The sequence below is a fragment of the Alexandromys fortis genome, unplaced genomic scaffold (genome assembly GCF_014885135.2).
Source record: "Alexandromys fortis isolate MF-2015 unplaced genomic scaffold, M_Fortis_MF-2015_v1.1 scaffold_18, whole genome shotgun sequence".
Lineage (NCBI taxonomy): Eukaryota > Metazoa > Chordata > Mammalia > Rodentia > Cricetidae > Alexandromys > Alexandromys fortis.
The window spans coordinates 9,528,971-9,550,890 of NW_026067897.1; the positions used below are offsets into that span (position 1 = coordinate 9,528,971).

General features: G+C 40.6%; 1 protein-coding gene across 1 annotated transcript; it reads left to right on the forward strand.

The window, feature by feature from the left end:
* The first annotated feature begins 411 nt into the window (after positions 1 to 411).
* On the forward strand, positions 412 to 21,385 carry Bpnt2 (3'(2'), 5'-bisphosphate nucleotidase 2). The gene is made up of 5 exons (XM_050165299.1): positions 412 to 994; positions 8,593 to 8,755; positions 9,948 to 10,043; positions 14,720 to 14,881; positions 16,060 to 21,385. The coding sequence occupies exons 1-5, from the start codon at positions 608 to 610 to the stop codon at positions 16,329 to 16,331; spliced, it is 1,080 nt and encodes a 359-aa protein (XP_050021256.1). The 5' UTR covers positions 412 to 607; the 3' UTR covers positions 16,332 to 21,385.
* The last annotated feature ends 535 nt before the right edge of the window (positions 21,386 to 21,920 follow it).

The following is a 21,920-nucleotide window of genomic DNA, read 5'->3' on the forward strand; positions in this document are numbered from 1 at the left end:
CTAAGGGGTCTGTGACCCACAGGTTGAGAGCGTCTGCTTCAGCCATCTCAAGCCCAGCAAAAATGAAGAAGCAATTTTCCTCATTGTCCGCAATAAATTAAAAAAAAAAAAATGAAGAAGCAAATGACAATCCTCGGCGTCAGCCCCGCCCAGCTTGGTCCACTGTACACGTGCCTTGGGAGAGGCTCAGGTCGGTTCGTTCTAAAACGGTCGTGCTTTCAGTCCTCAGAGTGATGGGAAGCCATCGTCACCGCGGCTCTCTTTCAAGCAGTTGTAGATGCACAAGCTGGACTTAAAATGCCACGCGGCCTCGCTCGGGCCCCGCCCCCAAATATGGACCCGCCCCAGGGCGGGGTCTAGCTGACTATTCCCCGCCCTCTTTCCCCCACGTAACCCGGATATACATCCTTGCTCCCCTTTCACCTCGCGGCTGTTGGCCTACGCGGAAGGCCGAGTGGCCGGCTGCTGCTAGGCAGGGGCGGCGGGGCTCGGGGCTCGGGGCGGCTTTCCCCGGGCGGTGATGGCGCGCACGGGCGCCGGGAGACAGGGGCCGTTGTAGCGGACTGAGCGGCGGGCCGGAGGCGGCCCTAGCGCCCGGTCGCGCGCCATGGCCCCCATGGGCATCCGCTTGTCCCCGCTGGGGGTGGCCGTGTTCTTCCTGCTGGGGCTCGGGGTGCTCTACCACCTCTACTCTGGCTTCCTGGCCGGCCGCTTCAGCCTGTTCGGCCTGGGAGGCGAGCCGGCGGCGGGCGGGGCGGCCGAGTCGGCCGGCGGGGACGGGGGCGCGGTGGACCTGCGCGAGATGCTGGCCGTGGCGGTGCTGGCGGCCGAGCGCGGCGGCCAGGAGGTGAGGCGGGTCCGCGAGAGCAATGTCCTCCACGAGAAGTCCAAGGGGAAGACGCGCGAGGGCGCCGAGGACAAGATGACCAGCGGCGACGTGCTGTCCAACCGCAAGATGTTCTACCTGCTCAAGACGGCCTTCCCCAACGTGCAGGTGGGTGCTGGCCCCGGTGCCCTCGCTGATCGGGAGCGCCCCGGATCTGCAGCGGTGGGGGACTTGGAGAAACCGAGGAGGTAACGCGTGCAAGGTCACGCACCCTGGAGCTGGGCGAGCCTGGACTTTTCCCACTCAGGGTCACGCTCCTCCTCTCCTCCCTGGTTGTGGGTGGGCGGATGTGTCCGCACTGGGGAGACCTGGGTGGGCTTGGATGTCGGGTTGCTGGCCGAGTGAACCAGGGGCGTCTGTAACAGGCTCTTATTCGAGTGAAGGGGTTGGACCTCTTGGGCCTTTGTGTGCTCCTAGGATTGGATGACTAGAGGAGGACCTGGCTGTTGAGTCTGTGTTTTCTGGCAGACAACCCCGCCAACTAGGCCAACGCCTGTAGAAATCTTGAGTGTGCAGAGCAGCGGGAGGAAGGGGTTGTGCCCACGAGTTGCCGAAGCTGTGCTAGCAAGACCCCGTTCATACTCCGTAGTTTGCACTGCCTTTCAAGAAATATTTGAAGATAGGCTTTCCCGAAATTTCACTTAAGTGTATCCTAGCTCTCAAGAGTCTTTATATCAAAGAGAATTAAGTAACATCGACCTTCCCTTTGGTAGGTTTCTTAGATAGGAATTGACATTTTCTTAATCTAGGCATTTCTTTTCTCTTGGAATTAATCGTTTCAGTGCGGCTGCTTTTTGGGGTGTGTGCATGTGTGTGTGTGTGTGTGTGTGTGTGTGTGTACACGTGTGTGAGTGCTCGTGCCTGCACGTGCCTGCTTTCTTGGAGGGGTTCTTTAGTCCAGGTGGAGCTGGAATTAAGCTTAGATTTGAATTCAGGATCCACTTGCCTCGGCTTCTTCCTGTGACTTTTCACTGGGTCTTTTCCAGTTTATTGTAGTTCAGAGGTAAGGGCTCAACATAGTGTAACAGAATCTTTTAAATGTATCACCTAACAATAGATAGGTTTTGGCTTCTGAAAATAAAAGTTGCTTCCAATAGTTTTGTTGATTAGATAAACAGTTAGAAATAAACTCGGGTTTCTTTGGAAGGTTCCTGACCTGCTGATCCTCAAAAGAATTGTCATTGAAAAATCTCCTAACTTACAGAACGCTCTCTCCTCTTCCATTATGGTTTTGGTTTTCTTTCCTTCCTGGCTTTGTGTCATTGTCTCCCCCTTTTGCCTCGTGAAACATTAAATTTCATCTGTTAAGCTGCTGGATGGCAAATGTCATTGACTTTACTAGATTTTTTTTTTCCAAATGCCTTCCAAACAAAACACTGAATATTTCCACTTTTTCTTGTACCTTACTGCTTTTTGTGTTACTGTGACAAATCACACCGTTGTTTACATCTAGATGTGAGATATACTTGTGAAGTATCTTTGTCTTCTCAAATCACTTGAATTTCATTCAGAGGTAGTGAAAGAAATGGGAGTTTGGGGGCTATTAATATACGATAGTTATATCATAGTGCAATGAGTACATTTAATATAATCTAGGTAGTGGCTCAGATAGTGGTCACATAGGACTTTAATCGAACTTCATAGCAGTTTTTACAAGTATATTTCATTCATGCCTGTTTTCTAAGTGGTAGTCAGGTTCATAACACTTGAGCTTATGTGAGCTCCTCTTGGTGGAAAAAACATGTAATTATTAAGGTAGTGATAGTGAAATGTGTTTGGGGGGGTTGTTTTGTTTTTAACTCTTTTACTCTTTGGGGTCCCACCGCTCAGCTCCCAAATAAATACATGGAGACTTTTTCTTACTTATGGATGTCCAGATTTAACTTGATCTGTCTCTAGCTAGCTTTTCTTAACTTAGATTATCACATCTGTCTTTTACCTCTGGGCTTTTATCTTTCGCTAGTTTATATACCTTTCTTTACTTACTCTGTGGCCAGCTGTGTGACTGGGTGGCTGGTCCTGGCGGCCTCGTCCTCTCTCCTCCTTGATCTTCCTTCCCAGATCTCTCCTTCTGCTTATCTCTCTGCTTGTCAGCCCCACCCATCCTTTCTCCTGCCTACTTATTGGCCATTCAGCTCTTTATTAGACCAGTCAGGTGTTTTAGACAGGCAAAGTAACTCAGCCTCACAGAGTCAGACACATGCAACATAAAAGAATGCAGGGCATCTCGAATCCTCGCGCAGATGTTCCACAGCATAAACAAGTAGCACATCTTCAGCTAATGTTCCCCAACAGGACTGTAGCGAGCACAGCTGCTTTATTAATGTAAGGTAAAGTCAGCTACATCGTAAGATTTTAAATATCTGTGTGTGTGTGTGTGTGTGTGTGTGTGTACATATAAGTAGAAAACAAAAAGATTAACTACCAAGGGTAGCTTTTGGATTTCAGGTATTAACACAGTGCCTTAATAGAAGATATGTTTTCTTGTGGCTGAATCCTTTGTCTGCCTTGAGTGTTCAGGTTAGGTATTGATTGATATATCAGATCTGATGTTGTGTTCATTTTTGTACATCAGTGCACTTAGCATGTGTAATACTGAGCTATCTCCTTTTAGTCCCAATTTATTAGACTAGAAACCAAATGAAACTGTATAAGTGGAGACCCAGCTCCCTTGGAGCTGATTAGTTCCCTTTGTGTGAAGGTGTCTTGTACCATGCATGATGTAGAAGAAGGAAAGCTGATGAGCAGGTGAGGAACAGAGGCAGGGAATAAGGCTGAGACTTAAGAAGCTGGGCCTGTGTAGTTGACTCATGGAAGTAAGAGAAGAACGAGCTTTGTTTACTTTGGGTTTTGTAGTGTTTGTTTTTAAGATCTAAAATAATAGAAGGTATCTGTTACAAGGTTTTAGTCAAGAAGAAGGTGTTAAGAAAAGGTCTTTTAGCTAGGCAGTGGTGGTTCATGCCTTTAATCTCAGCACTCAGGAGGCAGAGGCTGGTGGGATCTGTGAGTTCGAGGCCAGGCTGGTTTACAGAAAGAGTCCCGGGACAGTCAAGGTTACACAAAGAAACCCTGTCTGGAAAAAAAGAAAAGGTCTTTTAAAGTAAAAATAAAATAGGAGAGGCATGGGCAGGGGCATTCTTTTATACATTTTGAAAGTAGCCATTCTCCAGAGAAATAGCTGATGTTTATTTAGTAGGAGGGTTAACTCTTTAGGAGGCTGGACAGACACAGTCTTCAGCCTGCACACAGAGACCCAGGAAAGTTGGTGGTGTGGTTCAGCTAAAACCCAAAGGCATAAGAACCATGGATCCAATAGTGTATGTCTTTGTCAGAGGACAGAGAAGACTCCTGGCTCAGTTCAGCTGTCATGGTTCATGAAGGGACACATTCCCTTTCTCTTTCCTTTCTGTTTCTTAGGCTTCCCACAGGACTACCGAAGACTGAAGAACTGTACTGCATCTGCTCTTTTTGTTTATTTGCTTTTTTTGGTTTTTCGAGACAGGGTTTCTCTGTAGCTTTGGAGCCTGTCCTGGAACTAGATTTGGTAGACCAGGCTGGCGTTAAGCTCACAGAGATCCGCCTGCCTCTGCCTCCCAAGTACTAGGTTTAAAGGCATGCAACACCACCACCTCATGCCTCTGCTCTTTTAAACAGTAATTTTACCATGAAACACTCAAGCCACACTCAGAAATAATGTTTAGTCAAAAATCTCGGTACCCTATTGTCCTTTATAGTGTGTAGCATATAGAGAATTATGTGTGAGATGTCATATCTAAAACTATATTAATTATATAATTATTTATGGATGAATGTACTAGATGGGTGATTCTTCTAAAGGCCAAAAGCCCCTTCAATCCCAGATTAACTGAACTATCACAACAGCATTAATTGTGTTTGGGGCATTAAACTTTTCTTAGAACTGATAGAAAATAGTTTGTCTCACCTTTCTGGAGTCCAAGTTACAAAACTAGCCTAAATACTTGTATATATGTCTGTATGTGTTACATATACATATAAGGACATATAGTGTACTAGCTTAATAACCTTTATGTTAAATAAATATGATTGCTAACCCTGAAGTGGTTGCACCAATTAACATTTTCCATTTTAAAAGTTACAGATTCCATCTTCTGTTTTATAGCTGTCTCACATAGATCACAGAAATCTGGACACCCTATTATCCCTTAGAGTGGATTTGAGATGTTGTATCAAACCATAGTTTATAATAATTTATGCTTCCCTTAAGACTTTTATCTCTTCAGATCTACATTTTTATTTTGCTATATTATTTTTTATTTATCCCTCTCAAACCACTTAAATGTTTTCCTTCTGTTGCTCTTCAATGTAGAGTTTAGAGAAAGAGAATCAAATTAAATTCAGTCATACATGTAAGAATTTATTCTGCCTTTTAAACTGCTTACAGTATTAGATATGAAAGAGGAAATGCATTCATCACCATAGACTGAGCAGGCAATGCTCTAGAAGCACTGTTAGCATAGCTGTCCATCATACTGTCTTTCTGACCCTGTTGTTGTTGTTAATGTGTAGTTCTGCCATGGCAACATGACAGGGAAACATGGAAAATTGTTCTTTTCATGAGCGACAAAGTTAGATATGTCATATTTTTGTTCATAATTCATTGGCTAGAACATTCAATATATGTTTTCTTATTGCAAGGGAGATGAGTCCTGTGAACTTTGATATGCCTGGGAAGGAAATAAGAATTAGATTTTGTGAGCACTAGGCAGACTTACCAAAGAAGAACAGCTAACCAAAAGAAATATATGCTTTAATAATACTTAAAGCTAATAAACAACTATGTCAGATCAGTAGTTGCCAGGAATGGGTGGAAATTACAAGACTAGGCATCACTTACAGGAATAGCCTATAATCAGTTTGCAATTTTCTGGTTTCTAGAAATGCTTTATATCACTCACTAAAATTATAGGTTCTTTGAAAGCTTCATTTTCCATTCCAGTCATTAATGACTTCTTTGAGAGTAGCCAATCTGGGATAAGAAGGGATGGTAGTGAATGGTGAGAGCTCTTGTTTGTAGGAAGTCCTAGGGTTCTGTGATTTTGTTATACTTGGTTCCCTGTTGAAATCCAAGAATAGAGACATTGAGCATGCAGGAGGCTGAATTGCTAACACAGAAGAGGAGTGGAGGAAAAAAACCCAAACCACTATAGGTTAAGAATAGTATCTTCAATTAGGGAGTGTTAGTTGAACATTTACATTTGGTTTAGACGGTGCCAAATTTTATGGGTGTTTTGCAAGAGAATCAATGACTTGGCTATTCAAGATAAGTAAGTTAATATGCAAACAAACAAGATCATTTTGGGAACTTATGAGGTCTTTGAAAAGGAAAAAGTCTTGTTATGTGCGAAGAGTGTGTTAGGGATCTTTATGCTAGTATGGGAAGGTCAGACTGAGATATTTTCATTTGAATTGAGATCTGTAGACCATCTTAAGTAAGCTGGAGAGAGTTTGAATTAGCGGAGAAGTACAGCAAGTATAAAAAACCCCGTAAGAAGATGGTAAGTTTTTGAGTGCAAACATAAATACGCAAATGGAGAGACATTCTGCCTAGTGTTTGCTAGCATTGGATCATCTCGGATCTACCTGGTAGATGTGAAAACTCTGTATTCAATCTTTACATGCTGAAAGTTATTGGAAGGGTTTTTGTTTGTTTATTTCTTTTAAATTAGGATCAACATAATCTGATTTAACAAGATGGCAGGTTGTTAAGAAGGAAAGCTGTTTCTAGTTTTGGACTATTAAGAATAAGGCTGATATGAACATAGTTGATCAAGTGCCCTTGTGGTAGGATAAAGCATCCTTTGGGTATTTACCCAGAAGTGGTATGGCTGGATCTTGAGGTAGATTCAGTTGGTTGCTGTGGTGACTATACAAGTTTCCACTCCTACCAGCAATGGAGGAGTGCTTTCTTTGCTCCACATCCTTGCCAGCATGAGCTGTCACTTGTGGTTTTGATCTTAGCCATTCTGACAGGTATAAGATGGAAGCTCATAGTAGTTTTGACTTGTATTTCCCTGGTGGCTAAGTGGTCTCCTGACACTACCGCGCCCCACCCCTGACTAGTTATCATCAGAGAGGCTTCATCCAGCAGCTCATGGGAACGCATGCAGAGATCCACAGCCAAACATTAGGTAGAGCTTGGGGAACTCTGCAGAAGGGAAGGATTGAGGGGTTGAGGACACTAGGAGAACATGCCGCAGAATTAACTAGGCAGGGCTCATAGGGATTTACAGAGATGGAAGTAACAATAGGGAGTCAGTGTGGTTCTGACCTAGGTCCTCTGCATGTATGTTGTGATTATGTAGATTGTAGGTATGAGGATTTATTTACATTATTTCATGTATGAGTGCTCTATTTTGGAATAAAGTAATTCATGTAAGCATGTGTTTGCTGGGAATTGAACTCAGGACTGCTAAAGACAGTAGCTAGTGTATTCGCTCAGTAGTCAGGGTGTAGCAGTGGAAAATGCCAGTGAAAGAGGTCTGCAGTTTCCTTTGCTCAACAGAGCTCTTACTGTGCACATTACTGCATGTGCCCATATAGATGGTGGCCTATGGAAAGCACTGGCTCTGAAAACTGTTGGGGTGGAGAGATGGCTCAGCAGTTAAGAGGATTGCTGTCTTTAGAGAGAATCCAGGTTCAGTTTCCAGCATCCACATGGCAGCTCACAAAGCTTCTGTAAATCTAGTTCATGAGGGTTCTACACCATCTTCTGGCCACCAATGTACTGGACATATGTGATAACACAAACATTCTTGCAGGCAAAACACTCACAAACGTGAAGTAAAAATATATTTCTATATATTCTCTCCTCACTCCACAATTTTACATAATTATGATAAATCAGATTTATGTTTTAATTTTTTTATGAAGAAGAATTTTTTTATTTTACCTTCTTTCCCTCAGATACATCTTTGATAGTTAAAAGATAGCTAGGTATTCATCTTTATGCCCTTTTTGATTTCTTGTTTCAATTTATTTGGGTTTTGTAATATGCTAGCTTATCTATTTAGTGATCTCCAGGTTTCTTTTTCCTTACTGTTTAAAGGTACATTTTAGACAAATAGTCCACTCAGTAATTTTACCCCTTAGCACCCAAATTCTGTTTTTAAGGCACATTCTTTGTGTAACTTGCATTGTTGTTCTGTTTGATTCTAGCTGAAGTTGCTTATGTCCAATGCTCGAGAAAATATCTATTTTTCAGGCTTTAGAATTTCTTTTTTTACTCTTTTTTAACAATGAGTCCTCTAATAACAGCCTAATGGTGGCATAAGGCCCACGCCTCCCCCATGAGCCTCCCTGGCACTGGGCTGTAGACTGCCCCAGTTTCAGTCCCTCAGGACCTTTACTCCTGATCCAGCCAGGACTAACTCACTTCTGCGATACGTGGTTTCTCAATTTGTACTGGAGCCCTGCTTGTACTTGGAGTCTAGTCATCATTAACCAAAACACTAAACTTGAATATTAGATTAGAAAGTATTTGAAGATAAAATGTCACTACAATGCTGTTATATGATGCTTTTTTTAAAAAATTGCATTAAATTCCTTGAAATACTTTAAGGCTATCATTAATAAGATTTTTTATGAATTATCTGAGATACATTTTTTTGAGATCTATTAAATAATAATGGTTTTCTCTTTTGTAATATCAACTATTTCCACTATAGATAAATACTGAGGAACATGTGGATGCGTCTGACAAGGAGGTCATTGTATGGAATCATAAGATTCCTGAGGACATCCTGAAGGAAATAGTTGCTCCTAAAGAAGTCCCTGCAGAAAGCGTGACTGTCTGGATTGACCCACTTGATGCTACCCAGGAGTACACGGGTGAGTCTCAAGCATCACATTATCATTTTCTGTTAGAGAGCCTGGACCAAGGCAGACAGTGTACACATGGTGGCAGATCCTTTACAAATCTAAGAACCTTCCAGTTGGATTTTAAGAATCTGATTTAGATTTCCAGACAAGCAGGCTAGGTTATCAGGATATTGCATGAACCATTCAGACGGACAGACGATTCTCATCTGTTTCCCTACCATAGCATACTTCTCTAATAACACCACCTCCTTCAGTGGCACCATGTCTGCCTAACACTAAGGAAAGTGTGTGCCAGATTATAATATTTACCTAGGTTATTAAGAATTCAGGTTGTTATATATACATATATGAATTTAAAGTAGTACATTTAATGGAGCCAGAAAGTGAAAAGTAGCGAAACAAGATTATCACCACCAACCCCCAAACACACACACACATTTACATTATTCTTGCCCAGCTCAAGTTTCGTTTCTCTGGTCCTTTCTCGGGCTCTTTCTTACATGCAATACCTAATTCTTGCTTTACCCCTGTGTGGTATATGTTAAAATTTTTTTGTCCCCCTATAAGGCAAGACCCCCAGAATATGTGAGTTTGTACTTTTCACCTTGGCATTCTGTATACTGAACTTGAACTATAATGTGCACTCAATAGATTATTACTATTAAGGGAAGGCACAGGTGTGTGTATGTGTGTGTGTGAACATACATACATACATACATACATTCATACATACATACATAAAACTAACATTGCAAAACTGATTTATATGAGTAAATAGCAGAAATGTACACTATTGAGTTTGTTTTCTAACATGAACTGGCTTGAGTCCGTAATAATAATTAGTGTGCATATCACTTTGTACAAAATTATTGTAAACTTCTAACTTGATTTTTAAATTTGATTATAAGATTAAAGGTTAATTTATATTTGAAGATGGACAATTGTTATCTGTATTTTACAGATAAGGAAACTAAGTTTGACTTAGTTAATTCATACTAAGAAATGGAGTTACTAAAATGATGGACTGAGTGACTAACCCAAGAACCAGATCTCACATGTACTTAGCAGCTCACTTCCTGCTTAGAGCAGTTTTGCTTTTGAAAGGGGTTGTACACTTCTCAGTTCTGACGAAATAAGTATCATATTGTGTGCTGCGTTAAACACAGTACTTTAACAGCCATGCCTTTGTGTTTTCTCCTAGAGGATCTTCGGAAGTATGTCACTACCATGGTGTGTGTAGCCGTGAATGGCAAACCTGTGCTAGGAGTTATTCACAAACCGTTTTCTGAATATACAGGTATGACGTATACCTGAGCTCTTTTGAGACGCAGTGCTGCTTGTGGTACTGAACCCTTTGTCTATAGTACTTAACTGTCTAGGATTTTAGTAATTGAAGTCTGTCTCCTACCCTTGTACACTATTTGTCTGAGGAGGATGCAGATTTTATGGTTGACACTAAGAGTATGTGGTAAAACAGAGCTTTATGGGAAAAAAAATCTGTTGGAAATACTAATAAGGTAGAAATATTCCCCAGTAAGGTATCTTGTATTTCTTTCATGCTGTGTCGGAGGTGAGGCCTGGGTTCCTGTGATGGGTTCTGCTGTGAAACTGTACAGTTTAGTATTGAGAGAGTACTATTGTGACAGAAAGTGACACTGAGACGTAAGAAGTGGGAGAGGAGCTGTCTGCAGCCACGGCACGTCTGTCAGAGTCACAGTCACGTTTGCTAGTTTCCTACACAGCGGAGGTCAGCTCAGTGGTGCCTGTGTTGTAAGAAGACATGGATGGCCATGACAAGGAAGTTCTTATTTAGTTAGGGTGTGACCTTTGTGTGTAGCCCTACCAAAGTCAGTGGATGCGGGAATAGGGAACCTTGAAGTTGGTTCAAGACACCCTAAGGCCAAATTCTTAGCCTAAAGGAGATTTTCTTTTTGCACTGCACTGGAACATAGGGCAGGGAATAAGAGACAGATACAGGCAATAGGGGATAAGGGAGAAAGGGAAGGGAACAAATGAACAGGGGAAAGGAGTGTTTGTTGCCTGTGATTAAAGAGGAGACAGGTGGTGCTCATAAGTAAATGGCCATTTATAGAGGGGAAAGGGGAAGCCCTATGTTAGGAGGAAGTGTGTAATTTTAATTGGGTTTGTTAATTAGGTGAGCCAAGGGGGGCTTTTGATTGCTGGACCTCAGTACTTTGATAGCTGGTCTTTGGTAGGAGGAAAGGGTCAAATAAGGGAACAGACCTGATGACCAGCTTTAGGAGTGCTACCCAACAGTTTTTAGGAAGGCAGAGGGAATGGGAGAGAAGGGCAAGGCTTGCTAGAGTCATGTTTACCTTGCTTGAGCTGGGTAGAGTCTCTTCAACAGAGAAGAAATGATACTAGAGTTACTCAGCGAGGCTGCCTGTGGCCTGTGGCCTTCTGGTCTTTACAGTATGGCCAGTGATCTCATGTTCACTATGACAGCACAAGTTATTACTGCTGTGGGGGAAGAGTAGTTAGTATAAATATTATTGCTGACTGCCTGCAGTGATTTGTTGTGCTTTTAATTGGTTAATTCTCATCAACTCATAGGACAAATATTATGGCCCTTGGCACCATCATTCTCTAAGATGACAAGGCTCTTAGTTAGGACAGTGTCCACATTGCCAGTATTGAAAACTATGACCATGTATTGTGGATAATATTAGTGTCATCCTTAAATTTATGTATTACTTTCTTACAGCTGCTGTATTTAAAAGATATAAATATTCTACATATGTATGAAATACTTAATAAAACATATTAAATGTAAAGAACTTCAAGATAATATTGTGGGGCTCATAAATATATATATATCAATATACCATATAAAATGAAAAAAAAAACAGGCATTAGGTTTTTGATTACTGAACCACACCTACTTTTTAGCCTTACTTTCTGAGCCACAGTAATCAGATTTACATTCTTTGTAGCTAAGTGTAACTAATACAGTAGGAGGAGCAAGAGGCACTGCTTTGCCTTAGGCTTTATGTGCTAGGTGTCAGGGCTCTCTGCTTGGCCCCTACAGGCCTTTTCTTTATTTTTCGTAAAATAAACATATGTAGCTGCTTATACCTTATCACCCAAATCTAATTTAAATATATCCATTGGAGCTTGAGAGATGGCTCTGGGTAAGAGTACCTGTTTACTCTTGCAAAGGGCTCAAGTTAGTTCCCAGCATCCACATTGACACCCCTGCTCCAGGAGGTCTGCACGCTACCCTGGCTTTGTAACATCTGTGCCCATGTTATAGACTCACACACAGACTTATCCATGGTTTAAAAATAAAACTTTAAAAAATATTTGTCCATTAAAGTGCTATAAATTAATGTATTACATATGTAACATGAACTACCTTTTAAAATACTGAATTCATAATTGCTAGTATCCTACACAATACTGACCCCTAGAGCTAGAACATTGTAAGTTCACTTCTCAGTAAAACAGAATAGTTGGCAAAGACCAGTTAGAAAAGAATTTAGAGAATTTGGGGATTTTTCCCCCCACTTTTTGAAACTTTGTAAATAATTACAGACAAGATTATGATAAATACTCATGAGCTTTTTCCTCCAGTGTACTTTAAAGTTACAAGTACTACACTTGCCTCAGCTAACCAGTATTCCCCGGGACATGCAGCATTTTCGTTTCTCTGCATGCTCCTGAATGAATTTAAAGTGCTTCCTTAAAATAAGGTCCTGTCAAGTGAGGCGGATTTCTTTCAGCCACTAAGCTGTTGCCTTCTGTTCTTTTAATGAGGAGCAGCTTCCTGCATTACTTTGCCCCATGTCTTTTCTTGCTCTGGAGAGCAGGCCTCTTCTCCCATAGGACACCTAGTCTTCTGGGTGTGTTGATAGGATGCCACTGGCTACTCCTTCTCCAGGACCTTTTTCCTGTGGGATGGGAGCCTTCTTACCAGGCGCCTACTTTACTTTTGTCCTGTTGCCTTCTCACAGCTCTGGCTGCTTTTCCAAATGCCGAAGATATTTTCTTCCTCCTACTGCCCCGATTTCCATGTCCTTTCTAAGCCTTTCCTTCTAAGTGTTTCTTACTGACCTATATTGGGTTAAGAAGGAACCTTGGCTCTCTTGGTGCTTCTCTGAAGTTCCTGCTATTGGAGACATTGAAACTGTATTTGGCAGTTGTTCTGCTGATCTACACTGTTTGCTTTCTTGTTATCTCATGGGTTTGGATTTGTCTCTGTTTCCTACTTACTCTGGAAATATGTGAATATATATATATATATATATNTAACACTTCCTTGTTATTGTGTATAGTTTTTAGTTGGATGCCATCATCCATGGTGACTTAGAAACCCAGACTCCACTTTTTCTCTTTTTTCTTTTTCCTGTAGCCAGGAATAAACTACCTTCATTGCTAACCATGGTATGGCATAGTGAATGGTATTAGAATAGCAATCTAACTGGTTTGCTTTTGACTAAATTTGCTTTCTTGCCTTATTTGCACCAGAGTGAGGAAAACTTAAACCTAGACATGTATTTCAAGCTATCCCTGGAAAGCCCCTTCCTTCTTTCAAAACTTCTCCCACCACCACCTATTTCTTGGTTTCTTTTTCTTTGACTCATTCTTCTTAAGATGGGGGTTTTACACTCTGTGCCAGGATGGCTTGGAATTCACTATGCATCCTGCAGTGGCCTTGGACTCAAAGCAACCCCTGTTGCTTCCACCTCTAAAATGCTGGGATTATAGGTAAGAGCCACCATACTCAATTGACTTTGCATTTTTATGCTCTGTTCTACTGTGCTTTCTGTTGCTATGATAAACACCATGACTAGAAGTAACATAGGGAGAAAAGGGTTGATTTCATCTTGGAAAGTATAGTCCATTATCAAGGGAAGCCAAGGCAGAAGCATGAATCAAAATCTCCAGAGGAACACTGTTTCCCGGCTTGGCTCCCAGGCTTCCACATTCAGCTACCTTCCTTAAAATGTTATTTCTGTATCTGAATGTGTCTTGTGAGTCTGTGCCACATATGTAAGGGTGCCCACAGCGGCTGGTAGAGAGGATCAGATCCTCTGGGATGGAGTCAAAGGCAGTTGTGAAATACCTGACATGGAGGCTGGGAACAGAACTCAGGTCCTCTGGAAGAGCAGCAAGTCCTCTTAAATACGGAACCATCTCTTTAACTGATCAGCTATCTTATACAGTCCAAGCTCACTGGCCTAGGGATAGTACTGCCCATAGGCTGAGCCCTCCTACATTAAGTAGCAGTCAAGAAAATGCTGCACAGACATGCCCATGGCCCATTTCATAGAAGCAATTCTTCAGTTGAGGTTCCCTCCTCACAAGTGTGTCAAGACAACCTCTTACCAGGACATGCTCCTGATAAGACAGTCAGTAAAACTAACTCACTTCTTTAAATAGTTTATGTTCTTAAAGCATTTGGGAGAATGAGAAATATGCAAATAAATGAACCTGAGTATATCAGAAGTAGAGATAGAAGAAAATCAATTTTGAAACTTGAATTATCCAAACAGTTGTGTCCTTGTCACAGATCATGAATCTGACTTTGCTGATGAGCTCAGTGTGCAAGATGCTTGGTAAGAAGTGTACTGAGTGAGACATTTGCAGGAAGGGAAGAAAATGGGCTGAGTAGAGTTAGGAGTCGAGTTACGAGGTGGTCTCAGAAGATGCTTATTTGATAATGGAGAGAGTACTAGAATTCTTATGCCAAATATTTGATAGTCGTTCTAACTGTGAAGAACACGGGGCACTTGGAAGCTTTCTTTCAATACATGCCTGTTTTCTTATTTAAATACTTAAGTAATTTTTCTAGCTAAAAAGAAAAAATCTGTTTGAGGAAAATAATTAAATCTGTAGAAAATGATTCTTTTTTTTTTCCCAAGTCTCTTGATTCTGAAGATTGTCATTTGTATAATGCTTTGGAATTGTAAACCTTCGATGCTGTTAATGGGCATCCTACTTGCTTTTCAGCTTGGGCAATGGTGGATGGTGGTTCAAATGTGAAAGCCCGCTCCTCCTACAATGAGAAGACCCCAAAGATCATTGTGTCTCGCTCTCACGCAGGGATGGTCAAACAGGTTGCTTTACAGACCTTCGGAAATCAGTCGTCAATCATCCCAGCTGGCGGTGCTGGTATGTTCCCTCTGTTTCTCCCCATCTTGTGATTCCATAGTATGTTCCAGCAGGAGCAAAGATCTCTCGGGATACCAAAGTATTTATCTCATACTTGGACACAAAATAAGGAGGCAATGTACTTTAAAGACAGGCTCAGACTCCTTCATTATCATTGCCCATGTCAGAAACCTTCATAAATGACCACAAAAGCATACTGTCACCATTGTACACCAGCAGGGCTGCTCTTAATATGACCTGACTCTAGAATCATTTTCCTATATGTTTAATGGTAGGCCTGTCAGGAGGAAAAGTGGAAGAATTGAGATGTCCTGCAGCGGGAAGCTGTCGTCATCCTAGGGACTGCTAGAATGGCTAATCCCTGGAGTGTTGACCTCTGCAGCTCTCTCATCTGGGATGAGCGAGAAGTGCTGTGCTCACCCATTGTAATATATATCCCTTGCTCTTATACTACTTGATTAGAAGTCAGAGTCCACAGTTGAAAGCGGACAATAATAAATATTCAGATATTGTTACTGTGAGGTGTGTACAAGAGCAAACCATAGCCTGGATTTGGCTTGAAAGAGCCTTTTGATGAACATTTATCACATCAGAAATTTTTTAATTCAGTTAAATAAATTAAAATCAGAAAACATTCATGTTCTCATTCCTTTTCAGCAGTGCTAAGGTATTTGAATGGGAGAAATGATACTTTTCAGCCTTATATTTAATTTGCAAGTTGTATATACCTTCTTTCCTAGATTTTTCCTTACAGGATGCCTGTTATGTTGGTTAGGAAAACTCAATGTCCAGATAGCTAGGAGGGTTGAGATGAACTAGTTTCTGGTTGTAATGTCCTCCTCCCTTTTTGAAATTTTTTTATTATTGTTTTTATTCTAATGGAACTATACCTCATTACTAAAAAGCACTAAACTAGCGCTCTTTTAAAATTGGTGTCTTAGACCGACTGCTGTAATTGAGACTAACTTAATTAGTAAGCTTATTTTGACTGCCTGATATTGGGGTTGTTACTTGTAAGCATGATTATGTTGGGAGATGATTGATTTTAGATTAGACGAAGGCAGTGTGGAATGCTCATGAACATCTCATCCTGTCCTTTTCAACTGTATACCTAAAAAGCTTGCACACGTTTTATTAAGGCATTTCAGTAATGACCTAATTTTTTCTTTGTCTTCTAGGTTATAAAGTTTTAGCACTCTTGGATGTGCCTGATGTGAGCCAAGAAAGAGCAGATCTGTATATTCATGTGACATACATCAAAAAGTGGGATATATGTGCTGGCAATGCCATTTTAAAAGCCCTTGGGGGGCATATGACCACTCTGAGTGGTGAAGAGATCAGTTACACTGGGTCTGATGGCATTGAAGGGGGACTCCTTGCTAGCATTAAAATGAATCACCAAGCCCTGGTCAGAAAACTCCCGGATATAGAAAAGTCAGGACATCAGTAAGCATTTTTAAGCACAGGGTGCAACTCCGTGAATTGTTCGGCCTGAACTTTCGGAAGCTTCAAAGGACTGGTGGAGACTATGCATGGTTAAGGCCATCCTGAACTTAGGAAGTACTTATGAAGCATCAGAGACTTACTTTCCCTGAAATAGAATGTAAAATCAGGGAAATTAGGTTGCTTCATTTCTCAAGTATTGTCTTTATTTTTGAGACTATTTTCATACAGTTGTCATACACAAGGCACATATATATATATATGTATGTATATATATATTTGTGTATTAAAATCTATAGCTAGGTCTACACTGTTACGAGTCACCATTTTCACTCAACAAATGATGAGTCTACACTGTTGAGAATTTCGTATAGAATTGGGTTTGAGGAAGGCTTCGTTTTGTATAGTTGTGTAGTGTAATTTTGAGGTTGTATCTTACTGAAAATAAAGTCATTGGTGATTTTTACTCTTCAGATGGGAAGCACAAGAAGTCTCATATTCATTAATTGCAACAAGTGCTCTGGTCATATGCTATTTCTATGGATTTAGTAGAAAAGGCTTTAACAGATTTTTTCTCTGAAACTTCACTAGCAGATTCACCAGCTGATAGAAAGTTCAGACAAATGATGAGCTGCATTAGAGTTAAGAGTTTTCGTGATGTGGGCTTTGTTTTGATCAAAGTCTATCTATGGTTCCAACGTTTCTGCCATGTTACGTTGACTTTCATTCCACTTGGAAGATGCATTCGTCCATTCTTTCTCTCCTTCAATATTAGCATTATGAGTTCTATATTTTTATTAGAGATAAAATATGCTGAAGACACTATAAGAATATAAATGATTTTCTAATAATTGAAAGTTATTTCACATTAAATGGACTGACTGGTCTTAGTTATTTTTCAGGAATTGGTTTCAGCAAATTTTTGCGTCCTTGCCAGGTTTATCAGTAGAGATTCCCTTATTATCAAAAATGGGCACAGTTCCTTTTTAACTTTAATGGACTTATAATAACAACATTCTCAAAGAAATTACTTTTGACCATAATCCCGTTGTTTTCTCTCAGATTACTGTTAATGAAACATTGATGAAAAATTTCCCCCCATTCAGTTGGCAGAATGTGGTTAGAAAAAAAGAGATGATGGCATTTGTCACGTTGCTGTGACTAAGCTTGCTTTCCAAGCTGTGTTTTTTGTGTTGCTCTAAGAACTTGTGTTTGTTGGTGTGTTTTTTTCTTAGCATGATCTAGAAAATTGATGTATCATGTTTTTTCATGTGGCTTTGATACCCTTTAAACTTGAATGAGTAATTTCTCATATTTTCTTTTCTTAAAAATATAATCCTAAAGCAGTTTTCTATTTATTTTCCTATCTTAGAGGTAAAATTGAGCCGAGTGGCCATGCTAGCCTGATAGACACGCCTCATGTAGGTTTTCACGTCATGAGGTGCAAGGCCCAGGTGGTTCCTCAGTAGTGGATGGAATCTTGGTGCTATACAGTGCTTTCCCAGGCCTAGCCGCAGCTAGCATTGGCCTTCATGCAGTGAAGTCAAAGTTCTGGAAGTTGGAAACTTATTGTTTATTTAGCAGGAGTTGTGAGTTTTGACAATAGTTTCTGACACTAATTACTAAGCAATATGACAAGAGAAAGGAAACACTGCTTTCTCCAGAGATGACAGAAGCAGTCCTCACCAGAGTCCTGTGATACATTGTTTTCATTGTAATATGTCAGAACAGGAAATGGAATATAATGAAAATGTTCTAATGTGCGGAAACTTATTATTCAGTAGAAGCAAAACTATTTCATATTAGCAAACAAGACTGTTTTAGTTTTTAATTTCATTAATCTATATAACTAAGGATATAAACAATGTGTGTTAAGCTCAAAAGTTAAGATGTTGGCTGAGAGTTGAAAGTATTATTTTATAATTTGTTGGTGTTGTCTAGTTACTAACGATTTTAAATACTTCTATAAACATTTATAGTTCATTTTTTAAAAATTTGTTTAAGAGCCAATATACATTACAAGGAAAATGGTATTTATATTTATTTATGAGGTATTATTGTGCCAGAATGTACTAGCCATGGAGTATATAATATCTCTCAGAATTAACATTAAATTGTTTTACTTCTAAATATAACTAAACAAGTTTACATTTGGAAGTGCACCCTTTTCCCTTTAGTAGAAGCAGAGACACCAGAGCCTCACCTGTCTCCTAGGCTGCCCATCAGTCCCTTCGCGCCCTACCCTATCTTTCCTTTGGGCCCCCTTTCTTAGCTCCTGTGCCACCTTGCCCCACGCTTAACCCAGATTTCTTCTGTAAACTCACTCCTCTTTATATTGGCCACTGAACACGGAGCTGAGCCTGGTAAAGTTCACAGTGAAGTGATAATCCTGGAAGAGATCTGCTTAGCCATTATTTTTGAGAAGTAAAGAAAATCACCTTCAAAACCTTAAAGTTCATGTTGTCTTGTGTCTCAAAACTAATGTTTTCACAAAGCACTTCTCCCGACTCATCTTTATATATAATCTCTATAATAAGCCTGGAATATACCAGTGAATCGGATGCTTTCTCAGATGGTTTTCATTCTTATAGTCCCCCTCCATTTCAGTTGCCTTTACAGGGCCCTACAAGACAGTCATATTCAACTTTGTGGGTTTTCTCCTTTCCCCAGTTTTATGTTTTTTTTTTAACTGAAATACTCAAATGAGGTATTGACAGTATCTAATGAACTGATGAGGGCATCTAGATTCGTGTTCATATGGCAGTTGTGTGGATTCTCTGTTTCCTAGGGCTGCTTTGCACTGTTCTGAAGATTGTCTCAGAAGATTCAGGTAGGGCCAGGCTTACAAGACAAGGAAGATGTGGGTGCTCACAAGAGACAGCAGTGACGGAGGGAGGCTAGCATTCGCCTTGCCTGACCCCATGCTCTTAGGTGCTGAGTTCAAGTACCTGATAATACTCTGGCTGTGGAGGTGGCTGCACTCTGGTTGCCCAGACAAGTAAGGTGGAGGGCTAATTTAAAACAGAAGTCACTCATTTTAACCTGGTGATGGCTGAAATTGGCCTTCCTGGGACAACCCAGGAGGTTAAAGCAAGAACTCTTTGGGGCTGTTCTAGCCACAACTACCTGTCTTGGCTGTGTAGATAAGAGTGTTGCTGTGTAGAAACAGCAGTAGTTTTTCATATTAGGTCTGGATTAAGATGTCTTTAATGATATGCCTGCAAAGTGGCTCTGTTCTATACCTGTGTAGAAAAAATATCTAATCTGTGGGGATTTTTCCTTAAGAAAAAAAGTTGTGCCTTAAATAGGGCATTGTATGTTACTGATGCAAAACAATTTTTTTTAATAAATGGGAAAAATAGCTTTTTTCTCATTAAACTTTAAGTTCTTGTAATGTTTTTTATATCAGAGTTGGGGAAAGTCATTAAAATTAAACTGATAAATTATTTTTGCTTAATGTAGCATTTCCAGTTGAAGTCCATTTTTCTAAGAACTGGATCATGATGTATATAAGTCTGAAATGATGTTTCAACATTTGCTTCTTAATTAAATGTAAGACCAAGAGAGATTGCATTTTACACATTTTACTTTTAAATAAATCATTTTGGACTACTTTACCTTTTCTAGTCCTCTGGGGTAATTTTGGTTAAAAAAATAGCTGTTAGTGGTAGCATTTTGGTGGTCTATTAGTTAAATAATATTGTGTATTTTGACTAATAGATTTCCTAATGAGGAAAAGATTCTAACCCTGACCAGCCACAGTTGTGAGGGCTGCTTCACAATAGTGGAGTTCTGCGGTGACATTATTTTGTGAAGTGCTGACGTGTGCATTGTTCTCTTTTATCTTATCAAAGCCTGGCAGGTATATGTATTTGACTTAGCATTGACAAAGGATTTTTTTTAATTATTCTTTTTTGAGCTGGATGGTAATTTAATGGAAGAAATGGCATCTTTCTCTGAGATAATACAAGTCAAACTGAAGTTAAGGATGATGAATAATGCTAAAACAGCTGCTTATATACCATGGTTGTGATCATTCCCTAAAGTATTATGTAACGAATGTATCCGTGTAAAGTGCAAAAGCAGAGGTTGTGATGTTTTGTCAATATATTTAATTAAATTATTTTAAGGTGTAAAACAAGTGGTACCTTTGTCATTCTGGAGAGATGTTCCTTCATTTTTCTTATTTAAATTATAAACACAGTAAGTTAACATGAGATACTTAACCTGAAAACAATCTCATGTCCCCAGATGTGGCCTTCAGCCTTCATTATGTGGCGCCCTTCCTGCCCTGTGCTCATACTGGCAGAGCAGCCTGTGGTCTAGAGGGCATCTGTAGTGATGAATGCAGCTCCGCTCGGGCTTGCCCGAACAGCTGGGCCTGCATCGCCAGAGCTCACCTTTCTGCTAAACTTCTCGTCCTCACGTCCTGTTAATTGATTTTCTAAAATGGGTCAACAGTGAGAGAAATTAAGATATTTTACCTTTGAAAACTTTCTTACCAAACATTTAAAGCCGTGGAGGGAATAAACTGTTTCTTGTTGCAGAGATGCCACATTTTCTTAGCAGGCTCTGATCTGCCAATCTACGCCACCAGGCTAAAGTGGAGCCATTGTCAACTGAACTTCCCATGGCCTTCAAAGAGTGCTTTGTGCCTCACCACACCACTTTTATAAAGGCTGTTGGTTCACTCGATAAAGAGATGGAGTGTGTCTTTGATTTGTGTGTGTTTCCACCATATTCCCAATACCTAGTGTATTGCACAAATTAGGTCCAGATTGTGTGGTGCATTGGACTAAAGGATCACTACTAGTGTTAGCATGCTTCATGCCTCAGTAGTATAAGCTAGTTGTTTCCTTTGCTGATATTTGTAATTACCACCCCCCACACACAATTTTTTTTTAAGTTTTGCCTTTCCTCTGGATACCACCCCCATGGTCAATTAACTGTATAAAATGTGATTGCTTCTGGTGACATAATTATTCTAAACCCTGCCCCTGGATATACTTTGAAGAATGAAATTTGAATTTCTTGAATAAATTGGTCATGTCTGAAAAGGTGGTATGCTGTGTCAGTGTTTTTCTATTTTACCTCTTAATTCATTTTTTTAAAAAAAAAAGTCATTTTACACACTAACCACAGTTTGCCCTCCCTCCTCTCCTCCCATCCGTCCGCCCATTTCCCTTCTAATCCCCACCCCATCCACTCCTCCTCAGTCTCCTTCAGATGTATAAGGCCTCCTGTATGAATCAACAAAGCATGATGCTTATCAAGTTGAGGCAGGACCAGTTTCCTCCCCTCAGCATCAAGGCTGAACAAGGTGTCCCACAATAGAGAATAGGTCCCAAAGAGCCAGCTCATGCCTCAGGGACAGGTCCTGGTTCCACTGCCAGGGGCCCTACCAATGACCAAGCTCCACAACTCGCCCAGCTGCAGAGGTTACATCAGTCTCATGCCAGCTCCCTAGCTGTCCAGAATCTATGAGCTCCCACAAGCTCAGATCAGCTGTCTCTGTGTTTTTCCCCGTGGTCTCGACCCCTTTGCTCATATAATTGCTCAACCATCTCAGACTGAAATCACAGAGCTGTGGATCTTT